Source organism: Berghia stephanieae, chromosome 3, assembly GCF_034508935.2.
Source record: "Berghia stephanieae isolate SIO BIC M18660-M18661 chromosome 3, UCSD_Bste_1.3, whole genome shotgun sequence".
Classification (NCBI taxonomy): domain Eukaryota; kingdom Metazoa; phylum Mollusca; class Gastropoda; order Nudibranchia; family Aeolidiidae; genus Berghia; species Berghia stephanieae.
Window position 1 is genome coordinate 103,596,308 of NC_088362.1, and position 17,116 is coordinate 103,613,423.

A 17,116-nucleotide genomic window follows, 5' to 3' on the forward strand; every position below is an offset into this window, starting at 1 on the left:
GAAGAATGAAAGAAATGGGATACCAGTAAAAAAAATTCTAATTTTACAAGACATGATAGACAATGAACAATAGACTCGCCCTACAAGGAGAAGGACAAGGGATGATTTTGAAAGAAAAGGATGTTGGAAGAAGACAAAGTCAAGACTGCCCGAGGCGGGAGGGAGGGGCACAGGCGTGCTCGAGGCCAGTGATCGATGTGAAAAGTGGCCAAATAGAACCTTACTTGTGCAAACAATACCAAAACTCTGATCTCCTTGGAAAAATCATCGGTTTTGATAATCACAAAAATTCTAACGGACTATGAAAAATTAAAAATAGATATAAATGTTAATTTTAAATTAATCATAGAAACATTATTCTCTGTGATGCCAATTTTGGCCAAATCGGTCAGGCCAATGGCTATCTATCTAGCAGCCACGGTAAGAATCTCGGCGCCCGATTTCGAGCAACTCTCATCAAGACTTTCCGAGAGTAAATAAAACGCTGTAAATGATATTATTAAGCCGTCAAATTGCCATAAATTTTATGCCTGTCCATTTCTGATTATGCCTAACCTATAGAGCAGTATAATTAGGTGCCCTAAACGTAAACAATAACAAGTTGCTAAAAAAAATTTTTATTCTCTATTGTCTTCTGGCACTTTTCTACTCACTTCATATCTTGTTGTTACCAACATAAGTGCCTGCTCCACTCACTTTTCTGAATTAAAAATTCACCCCATACACCGGAGCATACTCAATGTCTCAATCGTTTCTATGTTATATGTTTGTGATGAGAATATTGGCTATTAAGCTTAACTGCTGGTCAAAATTACTTCGCGATGGTGGTGAACGAATCGGCGATCTCAAGAAGTGGGTGAGAGAGGGATCTAGAAATGACTTTGGGTTTGAAACGAATATTTTTGTGTTCGTGGATAGCTCACACGGTAGAGCCACGCTCTCACCTGCCAGGCGGAGTTGTCGTACCAATAAGGTCGCAGGTTCAAACCCCACCACCGCCGCGGAAAAATTTTTTTTATTCTCTATTGTCTTCTGGCACTTTTCTACTCACTTCATATCTTGTTGTTACCAACAAGTTGCTAGTGATTTTCGTTAGGGGCCGGAAAAATTTACGCACAATATAGGTCTCCCAATTTTGTAGTTTGAGTTGTAGGCAATACACTTTCAGTATTGAAAATATGTTTACATAAAATCTAACAGTTGCAGAAATAATAATATAAGACTAAATTATTCTGAAAATCAGGCTCCGAATAATTCTCGTTTTGTTCACACCAGCGCAATAATTTGCTCTGGTCTAAAAATAGATAGACTGTAAATTTTGATAAATGTTACCTTTGTTCCATAAGATATCCATATCTAGACATTATTTGATGCATGATCGAGTATTTATGAATATGTGTTTCTTTTGCCACCTAACAGCCAAATTTTAAAGGTTATTTTTTTCTATAATTTACATTGGAACTTGAGCTGTCAAGACAGGAACATGTGGTTTGCCATGTGCTTCTAGACCTTTGTTTACGTTATGGGCACCTAATTATACTGCTCTATAATAGGCTCAGTATCAATGTGGTCAATATTGATTAAGTGTCGACGATATTTGGTCATTTTAAAATATATATATTTCCGGTGGACTGAATACACAGCTGTGTTTTCAGTCCACTGGTGGACTGAAAACACAGTTCCTAATAATAATAATAATAATAATTAATAATAAATATAATAATAAATAATATAATAATAATAATAATAATAATAATAATAATAATAATAATAATAATAATAATAATTAATAATAATAATAATAATAATAATAATAATAATAATAATAATAATAATAATAATAATAATAATAATAATAATAATAATAATAATAATAATAATAATAATAATAATAATAATAATAATAATAATAATAATAATAATAATAATAATAAATAATAATAATAATTAATATAATAATAATAATATAATAATAAGAAGAAGAAGAATAAAAAAAATAATAATAATAGAAACGATAGTGGTGGTGGTATTAAAAGACTGATGAACATTTGTATGGCGCTTTCCATAAAACGCATCAGCGTGCGCTCCATGTATGAATTATGTATTAACCCTGTGCATAATGTAATTCGACTATTTATAAAACTGACAATATCATTGGACAGTCAGAATAGGACAAGCTGTCTATGAATAAAGTTATTGCCCAAACAGAAATAGTATGCGTATTCCACTTTTTGGAGAATGAATGATAATTTTGATTTAATTGAAACAAAACGGGCCGAAAGGAACCCGAAAAAAAATTAAGATGAACAGTCGTATTATGAAGTGGACTTATGAAATATCATAGAATTAAACGAATGAGAATACGTACGAAGCCTAAAAAGTGTCCACCAATGAAAGCATTCAGCGCCATTTTGTTGTTGGCTGAGAATGTAGTAATTACCATTCATTCGGTATCTATGTCAACATAACGACACAAGAAAAACAACAAACAATATCAAAATCCACAATAAAATGTTTCAGAACTGTTGCGTATACAGTGGACTCCGGATAAGACGATGCCGAGGGGAACCGAGAAAAAAATCGACTTATCCGAAAATCAACTTAACCGGAGTGTAACCAAATGAGCAAAAACGCATGTGAACAAAGCAACCCAATCTAGAATAAGTATGTCCCTTCATATCGCGCGGTCTCTGTAGTGGTCATCAGAGGCTTCTATCCCCAATAGCCCCATAGAGGAATCAGAATACAAAAATCGGAATTTGAGATAAAAAAGCGGAATCAACTTACTGTTATTGACTATGACATGCTTTGCAACAGAAAATGTAATGGACAATCCAAAAGTACTCAAATGATTAAAAATATAAAATGTGTAAAAATGTACAGATTGTGTAGACTAAGAATGGGGTCAAATAATAATAGAGGACACACAGGGCCTGGCCGTCTGAGAGCAAAGCATTGAATGGATGGATTTAACCTTGTCAGGACCCTCCCCCCCCCCCCCCACACACACCGAAACAAACAGACGCGCGTGCCGGTACACACACACACACACACACACACACACACACACACACTTACACAGGGCTAAAATTAAATAGGGAAAGAAGCTGACCGTACTCAATAATATTATTACCGAATGAAGCCAACATATAATATTACCAAGGTCATTGACCTCACAAATTGGAGTCACCATAATATTAATAATACTTCGGTCAACCCCCTCCCAAACATATAATATTATCCAACATCAGCAGCACACACTTTGAAGGGACTAATCAGACACACAAAATGTGTGTTGATTGACCATAGGAGATGCTGACGAAGTAAGCCATAGCTCACTTTTTTTTTTCACTAGAGAATTTTTTTTTAAATTTTCCTCGATTGGAAAGGTGAAAAGCGGAATTTTTGCCTTGAATGCGGAATGTATACCAATTAACTGAAATTATTCCGCGAAAAGCGGAAGAGTAGGAGCCTCTAGGTCAAGGTCATGCTTCTTGTAAATCGTCGAGACAGAAATAGCCGGTATGCCAATTTCCTACGCGATGATTTTCTGTCGCATGCCAGACTTTCCAAATGCATCGAATCTTCCTTTTCCGCGATAGGTTTGCCATTGTAGTTGTAGACTTGACTTGAATTCTTGATAAAATTGATACTAATTAAGAGGGGCATTACATAGGATGGCCTGGGATTTGGGAGAAATTAAAGTTATTCAATACTGCTTATGTACATTGAACACGGACGTCAGGCAAAGCACCTACATCACGTCGATGTGCGCCAATCGTTCACGGATATTCTTAACCACTGAAAATTCTTACTGGTAGCTTTTTTTAACCAATGGAAATACTTGTTTATTTGTGATTTTATTGTAGTCATGAGTGATAAGAACATCGACTTAAGCGACATCGACTTATGTGGAGTTTGTTTGTTTTTTTACTAATGTTATATAGGACGAAGGGGGAGGGACCAAGAAAAAAAATCGACTTGGGTAAAAATCGACTTAGGCAACGTCGACGTATACAGAGTGCACTGTATTTATGGCACAACGAAGCTGTCAAAAAATGAAGTTAGAGAATGTGTGTAATCATGTATTATAATAACCTGTAATGTGTTTTTCAACCACCACATCATCTACTACTACAACCACCTCCACAATATCATCACTAACACTACTACTACAACCACCAGCCCCACATCATTATCACTACCACAACTACTACACCACCATCAGCACATCATCATCATCACTACCACTACTACAATCACCACAACCACATCGTCATCACTACCACTACTACTGCAACCACCACCACCATATCATCATCATTACCACTACTACCACAACCACCACCACCACCACTACTACTACAACCACCACCACATCACTACCTCAACTACTACAACCACCACCACAATAGCATCACTACCACTACTACTACAACCACCACAACCACATCGTCATCACGACCACTACTACTACAACCACCACCATATCATTACCATTACCACTACTACTACAACCACCACTACCACCATATCATTACCATTACCACTAATACTACAACCACCACAACCACATCGTCATCACTACCACTACTACTGCAACCACCACTACCCCATATCATCACCATTACAACTACTACTACAACCACCACAACCACATCATCATCACTACCACTACTACTACAACCACCACCACTTCATCATCACTATCACTACTACTACAACTACAACCACCACCACATTATCATCACTACCACTACTACTACTACTACTACTACTGCAACCACCACCACCATATCATCATCATTGAAATATTATTTTTTTTAAATTGAGCTTTATATAGTGCAATATCTACTAAATGTGCTCAAAGCGCTTTACAAAGGGTCCCTGGTCAACATTTAACATGTAGGACGGGACATGACGCCTGTTAGGCGATATTACAATTTTTCGGACAAAGACAACTCTGTTAACGGCCAGGTACTCATTTTACACCTGAGTACGGTGAGAGAATGTGAGTAAAGAGCCTTTTCCAAGGACTCAACTATGCTCCGAGCGCGAGGCTCGAACCCAGGACCTTCCGATCCGGAAGCGAGTGTCATACTACTAGACCACATAGCCGCATCATTACCACTACTACTACAAACACCACCACCACATCATCATCACGACCACTACTACTACAACCACCACCACCACCATATCATTACCATTACCACTACTACTACAACCACCACCACATCATCATCACTACCACTACTACTACAACTACAATCATCACCACCACCACATCATCATCACTATTACTACTACAACTACAACCACCACCAACACCACATATCACCTCACTAACACTCAGTACTACAAGCACTACCATTAGATTTTGGAGCTTTACTTCATTTGAAATAAGGAAACTTCGGAATTGTATTTGGCATTGTGTTTATATATCATAATATAATTCTAATCAGTTATCTATTTAGAACTAGATACTATACAATATGTATGCCAAATACCACCCCAATTCCCCTTTCTTGTGTGCGGGAATTCCTCTTTCGGCATTGAAATTGAGTGTGAGAGAGTCATCACTACACACATAAACAACAGAAACAATTTAAAAACAAGACTATGACACGCAACCACTCACACACGAGGCTATACTATTTATCCTTTTCTCTATATAGAATAGGACAAGACAAACAATAGCTTGACTCTCGCTACACTTCGCATTGGTGTTTGTCGTCTCACGAGTTCAACTCTCGGTCGACCTGTCAATATTCCTTTTTGCCTCGGACGTAATCATTAATAGAATGTTGTGTGGTTTTGACCGTGAAGAAAACCTTAAGAAGTCACATTTATATCATTTTAGAGAGATCGTTTTGAAGAATTTTGAGTTAAACGAGCGAGCAGCAACTTGTTTTCATGAACGGCCGATCAGCGCTTGTTTACTATAGTAACGCGATTCCCAACCAACATCAAAATGGCGGATATTTTTCTCATCGAGGCCGCTGGTTGGTTAGCACCGTACGGTTTCCATTGGGTAAATTCCTTGTGAAATATAGAAATATTAAGTATTAAACGAAACTATTTTCAGACCGTACCAGTGCTACCGGATGGCCAGATAATCAATTTCGACTTCAAAAGTGACCGAAATATATCTTCGTTTCCAAACACTACTAACACGCTGCCCCCTCCTGGAAAAAACACATCGGTTTGATAAGTGAAAAAAATCGACCAAACTAGAATTTTTAAAAATTCTTTAAAATAATAAATAGTAATAATTTTCTATGGCCAATTTTGGCTATGCACGTGGCCATCTGGCAACTTTAAAACCGAGCTCGCAACAACTATTTTGAGTGGGGCGATATATTATATTTTTTTATCTCGGTTTTTCAAAAATCGACATTATAGAAGGAACGGAATAGACGTCACTCGGCTCTTTGTTATATTTTTTTTAGCCAATCGTTTTTATGAGTAGTTCTTACTAAATTGTATCAAACAGACTTTGAACGTTCAAGGTTACGCATAGTTATGTATGTTTTGTGCGTTATATCGGGCTGGGGAATGTTGTGAGCTTTTCGATTAAGCGCACAGTGAATAAAGATCAATACCTGCCCATTCTGTGTTCCAAATTTCGGAGATTAAAAGGGTTGTAGTTAAACATTAATCATCTTCACACTGAGGAAAAAAAACTGACAAACAAAAACAAAAAACTGAACGGCAACGGCGATATGTCTGAAGCTACCAAAGGTCCGACTATATTATTATGATTTATAGACTTATTTTATGATAGATATGACAGAATTTCCTCTTGTGGTTTAGATATACCGTTTTTTATTAACACACCCAACTCACAATGAATACAACAAACCGTTTACTTTTTACAACAAAAACCACTTGTGGGTGAGTGGTGTGCTAACCTGAATTGAATTGCCCGAAACTGAAACTGAGTCACGAATATGAAGAAATCCGTCGCAAATCAACATTTTTGTATAAAATGCTTTTTATTGTCTGGACTCCTTTGTTATTATTGCTAGACTAATTTCTATTGGCCACAATTTGTTTTAATTTTTAAGTTTAAGGGGTGCGAATGAATGGGGCATGGGCATGGGGACAAGTCAGACAAGTCCATTGCCATTGTCACTGTCACTGGCTTGGTTTATATTTATTAAGAGTAAGAGGACATTAATATTAAAATGATTAAAAGTAAAAGGGCTGTATTGTAGTTGTAGGTAGAGAAAATAATTGCCATGCTTAAAAAAAAATATTATTTGATTACTTTCATTGTATAAACTTCTCAATCTCAATCATTACTAAGCAGCGTAGTGTTAAACTTAAACTATCTAAAACGATCGTTTACCCCGCCAGCAGCGGTGTTAAATATTAAACGCTGTGTTATTTTGCATTAAAAAATGCCACCATAAAATTTGTTGATGTGCTGATTTATATGGATTATTGGCTCTGGAAAATCTCCCTTGAGTGATGTACCTCACTCAAACTCAAAGACACATTATATTATGGTGGCGTTTTTATGTACCTCTATTGGAGGTGTACAAAAACGCACTGTTTTTATGCACCTCCGTTGGCGGTGATGGTAAATTAATGAAAATGTTGCTGCATACGTCCATGAGGTCTAAATAGTTTTAGATTGTAGTTTAGCATGGTGCTTAGTGATTACTGATGTACGTTTATACAATGACAATAAATTAAAGAATAATAACAATAATTTAAAAATCAAAAGTAAAAAGAAACATGGCACACAAATACTGATCTCAAATAAATAAATAATTTTAGAAAATTAAAATCGAAGTTTTTTAAAAACATGATAAAATGTTTTTGAAAAACAAAAAAAAAAAACAAACAAAAATTATGTCTTTCTCAATAAAGTAAACTTTAAAAAAAAAGATGTCTACAATGGGAATCGAACCCAGTACTTTCAAGGTTAGAGTGACAGCTTGTCCACTTCGCTGACTGTTGATCACATTTAATAGGTCTTTCTAAAACATTATTTTACCTTCAATGCAACTTCTATTTTCTGGTTTTATTTTCGATTTTTAAAATTATTATTATTTCTATATAAATTAATTAACAAAAACATCCTACAGATGTCACTATATAACTTTCGCCATGTCCAAATACAGAAACACAATATCGCTGATGAAATTGGGTGGGATGCGCATGCATGACAGAGGTGTATAAAAACAATCCGTTAAGATACACCGTCAACAGAGGTACATAAAAACACTACCTTATAGTTATATTATTGTTGAAAGACGTGTATGAAATTTCAAATTTTTTTAAACGTCACAAAGCCTTCCTTCCTGCTTTCCTTCTATTTTGAATGGATATATCTTTCAAAATATCAAAGTGCAAATAATCTGACATCCATGTGAACTGAGAAATTCAGTTCGTGTCTTTTTTGAGGGAACAGTTGTTTGAGGCATAGCTCTCTAGATAGATTTTTTTCTTGAATCAACATCCTTCTCTCTACCTGTTATTAATTTGCACTTCATAAGAATCAAACTGTAACCCATCTCTCCATTCTCTGCGTCCAGCAAAAGGTATTCAAAAGGGTAAGAATATTTTATTTCTTCAGCTGCTCCCCTTTCTTTTCTTTTTTTTTCGGTACAAGTAGTCTCAAATACCCCAGTATTTCACATTAACCAGGAGCAGATGCTAGGCCAGCCGAAGTCCTTGCCAGTCATGAAAAGAAGGCAGAGAAGCGTCACTCTACAGAAGCAGGAGTGGAAGAGTCGTCACCGCCCAAGAAAATCAGCATGTCCCTAGGATCGTCCAAACCAACTCCTTTACTTGGACAGAAGATAAGCTTCAATTTGGCTGCATCCGGTGATCCAAAACCCAAGACCCTCTCCTCAGTCCCTATCAAACCTACATCCAAGAGTAATTCTGCTCCAATAAAGATGTCACTTAATACAGTTCCAGTAAGTTTGTTTTGATGTTTTTTATGATTTTATGATTTGTTTCCTTTCTCGTTCTGAAAATGGATGTTTATCTAATGTTAAATAGCAGATCAGTCACTTATACTTATATTATTAATATCAGGCCTGCAAATTCTCAGGCAATTGCCTGATATCAGACAATATTACAAATTTGCTACCACAGGGAACGTATTAGACAAAGTCAATTTTTAGAAATTTGCACCTTTATGAAAAAAAAAAAAGCATAGCCCTAAATTAAGGAATCATGTGATGCGAATAACCATGGATGATTATACCGAAGCATGATGTAACTATAGTCATATACTGAAGCCATCTTTCTCTTGCTTACTTCATTCGCTGCATGCCCAGTTGATCAGTGGCCATCATGGGGATTCCCCTTTTCACGCTTATCGTCTGTGGCTAACTCTCGCTTCATTTAATACGTGTTGGTTTTGCTGTGGCTCTGCCTGTCATACATGCCAGTTGTCCAATACACATTTGTGATGCATGTCTTTGCACATAATTTGCTATCTTTCTTTGTAATAAGTTCCGACAAACAGTTCTCGACATCACTATTTCCTTTATGTAAAAGCGAATAATTAATTTGTAATAAAACGGATGTCTTTGTTTTGTTCTGCCGGCTTCCCTCTGAATTCTTAACTTTACTTCGTTTTTAAGAAAAAAAACTCATTCCTTGAGTCGCTTTCTCCTGAAAACAAAGAAGAAATGGAAGAACAAAATTAAACGATTCTGAAACATTTGTAGATCACGGAAGCGACCTTAACTGGATAGAAGGCATAGTCAACAATAAATTTTCAGTCTGTTGAGGGAACCGATGATCAAAAGAAAATTTCAGACAATTTTGAAAAAGACAATTTACAGGCCTGTAATACATTAATATATATGATAGGTTATGAATAGATATTGTTGGTTGGTAAGTCCACTTCACTCAATGTTACATTTAATCCACAGGCAGGCTATTTGGAAGAGCTTTAACATTATTACTGCATATAACCATCTTAATTTAGATATTCTCTCTCTCTCTCTCTGTCTCTCTCTCTCTGTCACTTTCTCTCTCTCCCTCTCTCTCTCTCTCTCTCTCTCTCTCTCTCTCTCTCTCTCTCTCTCTCTCTCTCTCTCTCTCTCTCTCTCTCTCTCTCATAGACATACAAACACACACTCACTCACTCACATTACAAACTGTACCTACTTCACCCAGCTGTAATTAGTATTTCACTCGCATCTACCAACCTTATCACCTTTTACACACAGGAGGGTAGTATTGTGATAGCTATTACCTACATCCTTTTATTTGAGATGGGGGTAGTGGGCTATGCCAAATGCTCATATGTGATTAAGGTGAGCAAAACTAACAATGAAATTTGAGTGAGAGCTTACCTGTCACTCTTCATGTAGCATTTATCTTGCCAAGATGACCTCGCTAAATGCGACTTCTGGAGTTAAGATGCTTGTTGAATGTGCTTTTATTTACTAGGAAAAAATAGGGCTGAGAAATGGGACCTCCTGAATCCCTTGTTGAATCCATTTAATGGGATTCCACTGTATAGATAGAATAATTCAATTTTACATCGGTGACAAAAAAAATCCCCTTTTCTAAATGTGTCCTCTGTTTACTAATGTGTATTTACGTTATTTTCGTGTACGAATGTGTGAAGGAGAGAAAGAAGATGAAACTGTAAACAGTAATTCGATCCTCAAACAATTGGGTCTGATACAGAACGACAATGATGATGATGAGATGGTGCTTACACACATACACATAAACATATATATCTAATATATATTTTTCATCCATATTTTAAAACAACAATTTGTAATCCATTGGCCAGTATTCATTATTAGCCCTAACAGTATGCTGATTTGTCCTTTTGGCCATAAATATGACACTGTGTTGACCATTTGTTACCAACAGAAAACAAAGGATCCTCCTCCAGTGGTCCAGAAAAGTCTCACTGCTGCCAAAGTATTTGATGAATCAGATGAGGTAATTCCCAGGTCTTTATGGTTACTAATTAGAGAGAGAAAAAAATGCATCTGTTGTGCCTATCTCTGAAATTGAACACCAAGCCAGTCAATATGAGCATCATTCAGGTTTATGCTTTAAGATATCAGTAAGAAATAAAACCAGAGGACTCGAGAATGCGGTAAGATATTGCCAAATTAATAGTATTATATAAGGAGGATTGAATGTCTATAGAGCTAGTCAAACAAATAAAGAGAGTCAACGAAGTGAATTCTAAGCTGCAAGAACATGTAGACTTTTAAAAATATTGAACAAAAACTAATATACCTCCTTTAAAAAGAGAGCAAAATACTTAACATGGAACGTTTCAGGCCCAATACCTTTCTCCTGTCAACAACAAAAACAATGAAAACAGCAAACCTTACATAAAATCCAGATGATGAAATAATAATAAATAATAAATTCCCTTTATTCATTCCTGAGGGGACATTTTTCTTTAGGATCTATTCCAAGGGAAGACTGGAATAACCCAGACACCAGCTGTAGTGCAGCGCCTTAAAGTGGGCTAAGGCTAGGTGACTTGCACAAGTCCACACAGCGCGCGGCGGGTAGACAAACTCGATATCTTTTGGGTATGAAGCAAGGACCATAATGCTGAGCCATGCTGTCCCAGTTAGGCGGGAGGAAAGATCTCTGCATATATAATATTCTTTATCCTTACTGGACATGCCGAGAGCTTTTCTCCCATCTATCATTTTTGCATAAATTATTACCATTTCAATTAATTTTGATGTTGTTGAAGAAAGGTTTTGATTCTGAATTATTCCATTTAAAGTATTTTTAAAAATATGCTGATATATTAATTTTGCTCAATACTTTTTAAAGTTAACAAAGCAGGTTTTTCAGCCAGAATTGAAGACAAGAAAGAGTCACGTTAACAAAAAAATAATGATGTGCCTGTGTACCAAAATGAAAAGAATAACGATCTTCATTATTTAAGCTTATGAAATAACTTTGAAGAAGGTGGACTGATTGATAAACTTGCATCAACATTGCTATAGAATTTTTAAAATACTTGAGTGAGCAACTGATTGGAAATTGTAGGAATTGTCACCTTGAGCAAAGCAAGTAGAGATGTCAAAGACTGTGATGGAGTAACCTCTTTTTAAAGAAATTACTATTAGTATTTTAAAAGGGGTTTTACTGGTGTCTAATTTTTGCCATGCAAAACCAAATGAAATTTTATATTTTGCTATAAAATTCAAATGTAATACAACAGGATATCCCCATTTTTTTTTCTTTATTTATCTCTGTCTCCTTCTTCTTTAACGTTGCTGTTAATATATATCTCCATTTATTCCAAATAATGAAAAAAGTTGAGTCAACATGTTTTTGGACATTTCTTCTCTTCCTTTACTTTATTTACTGATGAACCAAACAATTTAGCAATGTAAATGTCAACTTTTATTAACTATGTGGATTTTGCCTTTTTTCTATCAGAGTGAAGAAGAAGAAATGCCCCCAGAAGCAAAAATGAGGATGAAAAATATTGGAAGGTAAATCATAATGTAATATATGAGGATGAAAAATATTGGAAGGTAAATCATAATGTAATATATGAGGATGAAAAATATTGGAAAGTAAATCGTAATGCACTATATGTAATATCACCTAACACGTGGCATGGGGTTTATACTGCTATTTTGATTCTGAATCCCTGCCCAGTGGTTTTGGAGACGTAGTGTTACACAACAATCCAATTCGCCAAATATATAATAAGATAAAGATGACAAAATGCCATTTATTATTATGTAGTGGTGGCAGCAGTGATGGTGATGTGTTGGTTATGGTTGAGGTGGTGACGGTCATGCATGGTGATGATGATGTAATGTTGGTTGTAGTAGTTGTAGTAGTAATGATTAGGATGTAGTAGTGGGAGTGGTAAGGTGATGTGATGGTAGTTGTAGTTGTGATAATGGTGATGCTGTGGTTTTGGTATTAGCAATTGTAATGGTGATGATGACAAGGATGATGATTTTGAATTTACAGTGGTGACTTATGCTAGTGGTTGTATTTTATATATATTACTTATTTCTAGAATTGCTGTTTTGAAAGAGGGCTTATATTTCCTTTAGGTGAATTTACAGTGGTGACTTATGCTAGTGGTTGTATTTTATATATATTACTTATTTCTAGAATTGCTGTTTTGAAAGAGGGCTTATATTTCCTTTAGGTGAATTTACAGTGGTGACTTATGCTAGTGGTTGTATTTTATATATATTACTTATTTCTAGAATTGCTGTTTTGAAAGAGGGCTTATATTTCCTTTAGGTGATTACCACTAAAACGTTTGTAATTCCCAACTATAAATCTTACAGATAAACTGTAACTCTTGATATCAAGGAGACAATAACTAACAATGAGAGTGAGAATGAATTTTAGCTCATTGATTTGTTAGCTGCCTAGTGAATACAAAGGTCTGATAGCTTGTTGGTTGGTACCGCTCTCTTCACGCATTAATTTAATTACTTTTAAACTGGGTACTGACATTGAAAGATAACAAAACAAACCCGGGATCAAAAGAAAAATGTGAGATAATTCGACTACTTACTTTATTCCCTGTTAATATCAACATAAGTGCCTGCTCCACTCACTTTCCTTAATTAATATTCACCCCCAATATCAGAGCTTATTCAATGTCTCAATCTTCTCAATGTTATATGTTTGTGTTGAGAATAGAGCTATTAAGCCTAACAGCTGGCTTGCAAACAAACATCGCGGCGTTTTCACAGGGTGTTCCTCTCATGGCCAGGCAGAGTTGTAACAGTAGGGTCACAGGTTCAAAACCCCATTGCTGCAAAGTTTATATTCTCTATTGCCTTCTGGCACTTTTCTACTCACTTCATTTCTTGTTATTGATTCGGCTACAAGTTTTATCAATATTGACTCGTAAAGTGACAAAACTATTTTAATACAGGATTACATGGACAGACTCTCAATCAAGAATTGTAGGACATGAATAAGAGGATGAGGATTATCTTTGTTGATAATAAGAAATTAGGTTAGGAATACAATATGTAATTGATTACGTACTTTAAAACCAGCGGACTGGATACACAATTCCTTTGGAAAATTAAGAGCTTTCAAGTGTCAAATGTGCAACAAGTATTAAATTTGAGAGAAAAAAATATCTTACAGTCATTAATGCTAATTATAAAAAAAAAAAAAAAACAATCATCGTATTTAGACTTGGTAATAATTTTTTTAATATGCTAATTGTTTTAAAGGCAGGTTTCAGAACAATATGGAAATAATTTGACCCCCCCCCCCCCCCAAAAAAAAAAAAAGGAAGAAAGAAAAGAAACAAAATAGCTGCAGAGGCAATGTTCCCCCTTTAGGCGTAGTTAACCCGTTTGACAGTAGATCGTGATAATATTTTTAGATATTCTAAATCCACAGTTGACTACATTTATTTATATTTTCTTCTTTTGATTGAGTATAGAGACACTCCCACGGCATCTGGTCCCAATTCATATGGAAAAGGCAAAATGGGTTTCACAGACAGACACAAGATACTGGAGAAACAGCTCAAGGAAGAAATGGAGAAAGTATCTGGAGATAATAAAAAAAAAATGAAGTAATGAATACTTGTGTTCAACTTTTCTTTCTTTAAATTTTCACACCCAAATGGTGTTTGTTGTTTCTTTTTTTTTTATCAAAGATAATCATGGATTCTGATGTGAATAGTTTTGCAAATATTAAGAAACTTAATACAGTGGAAGTTGGATTCAATGAGTTTTGGGTCTGGGTCTCTGACTTCATTGAGTGGGAATGTGGTCTGGCGATAAGGGAACACTAAAATATCACTATGATAAAATTTATTCTACCTCCCGTCCAACGTACAGATGACACTGCACATTTTTTTGGTCTTTATTTTTTTAGTTTGGGGGTAGGGGGCGAATGCATTTTAAATCCAAAGTTTTCACAACTTAATAAAGTGGACCATTAATTTCAACAACTAAATACTAAAAAGGTTTTAAACATTGTATAATAATTACAAAAATGACACCTCAAATTCAACAAAACATTGGTTATAAAGAACATTGATCTCCAGTCCAGTTGACTTCGTTGTAACAAAGGTGCATTATACTATAATTGAGAATTCAGGAGACAGAAGTTTAAAGGGAGATGAGTGTATTAATACCAATGAGCTTAACATCTATCAATAAATCCCTATCAACATCTAAAGCAAAAAAAAAAAATCAAGGTAAAGACAACAGTGCAATTGTTGCCACAGTAATGGCGGAAACGAGCAAGCAGTCTGTAATTTAAGAAATAAAAACAAAGTTGCAAGGCAAATCTATTAATAAAGTGCCTGATATTTAAAATTTTGACTTCGGAGGCAGTGTACATGTTGCTTATTATTATTTTTTTTTTTCAAACTCAGTTTTTAAAAATATCTGACAGTTTATCAATCACTTTACTACCACTTATCTCTTAATTTCATAAATTGCAATTGCAAGCTCTTGGGTTGTTTTCTTTTTAATGTGTGACCTACCATCTCAGTCCAGTATCAGGATGGGGTTTTCTGCCATCCCGTAATTCATTACATTAAAGATGATTGTTTTTTGTTTTTAAGGGTTTTACGGCGCTTGCACCACATTAAGGCCATATCGCGCCAGTAAAAAGGATGAAAATCGGATAGTAAAAGTTATAGAATTACTATTAAATCATTCAGGAATAAGGCAGACTAAGGGGAACAAATAGGGAACAGCTGTAGATTCCAAGAGCGCACTATCAGTGTACTTAGTTTGAGATCACCTAAAAGTCTCATCATGACACTAGCACAGGTCCCCACTAAGAGAAATACACTCAAATGTTTACTCGTATATAATACACAAAACATAATACAGTGCATAACAGAGAGATGATTTACAAGGGGAAAAAATATCATCTCCCAAAACTAACTATACATTTGACTGTTTCCCTCCCAGCCAGGGCAAAACCCAAGTAATCTCATTCCAAGACAAAGACAGAAAGCATGTTGGAAAACAGACATAGGGGGATAGAAGACACAGTATGTACCTCCCTGCCCACTATGGGAGGCCATTGTTTTACAGTGGAAACTTGATATAACAGGGATGGTGGGACCAGAGCAAAAGTCCTGTTATAGCCGATCCCTGTTACATCAGAAATACAAGGGAAATAAGCACGTAATTTACTTTTTCAAGAAAACTGGCAGCGTAAAATTATATGAGAAAACAGTAAACATTTGCATTTCGGGTACAGAACAGACGCGTTGTTAGCAAAAATTACATAAAAATAAACAAACAAAATGTTGCGAGGGTGTGTGAAAGTGTGAACTTCATGGTCGATCAACTTGGTCATCAATCCATTCAACTATCAATCTGTTATACTTCTACTACTGTTACTACTACTACTACTACTACTACAACAACTACTACTACTACTTACTACTACTACTACGACTACTACTACTACTTACTACTACTACTACTACTACTACTACTACTACTGCTACTACTACTACGACAACTACTACTACTACTACTACTATCACTACTTCTGTTACTACTTCTATTACTACCATTACTATGACGACGACTACAAGGATGAGAGAGAGAGTTATCTATGTTCCTCACCGTGCGACAAGGACTAAAATTCAGCAGTTTTCCTTCTTGATTGTTCCCGTGTGAAAAGGCATTGTCCCTGTTATAGCCAATTTGGTTCAAGTGAGGCCATGCTATAACCGATAATTTTTGATAGAGACAAAGAGAGGTAAAAAACGGGGATTTGAAAAATCCCTGTTATACCTGATCCCTGTTATAACCGGGCCTGTTATAAATGGTTTCCACTGTAATTGTTTTTAAGTGTTTTACGGCACTTGCAACACATTTAGGTTATATTAGCGCCAGTAAAAAGGAAGAAAATGGGATAGTAAAAAGTTCTAGAATTACAAATAAAGCACCCAAGAAAATGTAAGACATAGGGGAATGGGGAACAAATAGGGATCAGATGTAGATTCCAAGAGCATACCACCAATGTACTTAGTTTGAGATCACCTATAAGTCTCATCCGGACACAAGCACAAAATCCAACAAAGAGGGATACACTCAAATGCTTACATAGTATAAATTCAAAATAACAAATATAACAATACATAACAGAGAGATGATTT

General features: G+C 35.5%; 1 protein-coding gene across 1 annotated transcript; it reads left to right on the top strand.

The window, feature by feature from the left end:
• The first annotated feature begins 6,612 nt into the window (after nucleotides 1–6,612).
• Nucleotides 6,613–14,562, top strand: LOC144969037 (uncharacterized). Its single transcript, XM_078908017.1, has 5 exons — nucleotides 6,613–6,744; nucleotides 8,662–8,936; nucleotides 10,867–10,938; nucleotides 12,418–12,473; nucleotides 14,420–14,562. Exons 1-5 carry the CDS (start codon nucleotides 6,726–6,728, stop codon nucleotides 14,556–14,558), a joined length of 561 nt encoding a protein of 186 aa, XP_078764143.1. The 5' UTR covers nucleotides 6,613–6,725; the 3' UTR covers nucleotides 14,559–14,562.
• Nucleotides 14,563–17,116: the final 2,554 nt, after the last annotated feature.

Excerpts from the sequence above, each read along its gene's own strand:
- LOC144969037 (XM_078908017.1), top strand. Across the intron at positions 10,939-12,417 it reads TATTTGATGAATCAGATGAG|AGTGAAGAAGAAGAAATGCC; the intron begins GTAATTCCCAGG and ends TTTTTCTATCAG. Across the intron at positions 12,474-14,419 it reads AGGATGAAAAATATTGGAAG|AGACACTCCCACGGCATCTG; the intron begins GTAAATCATAAT and ends GATTGAGTATAG.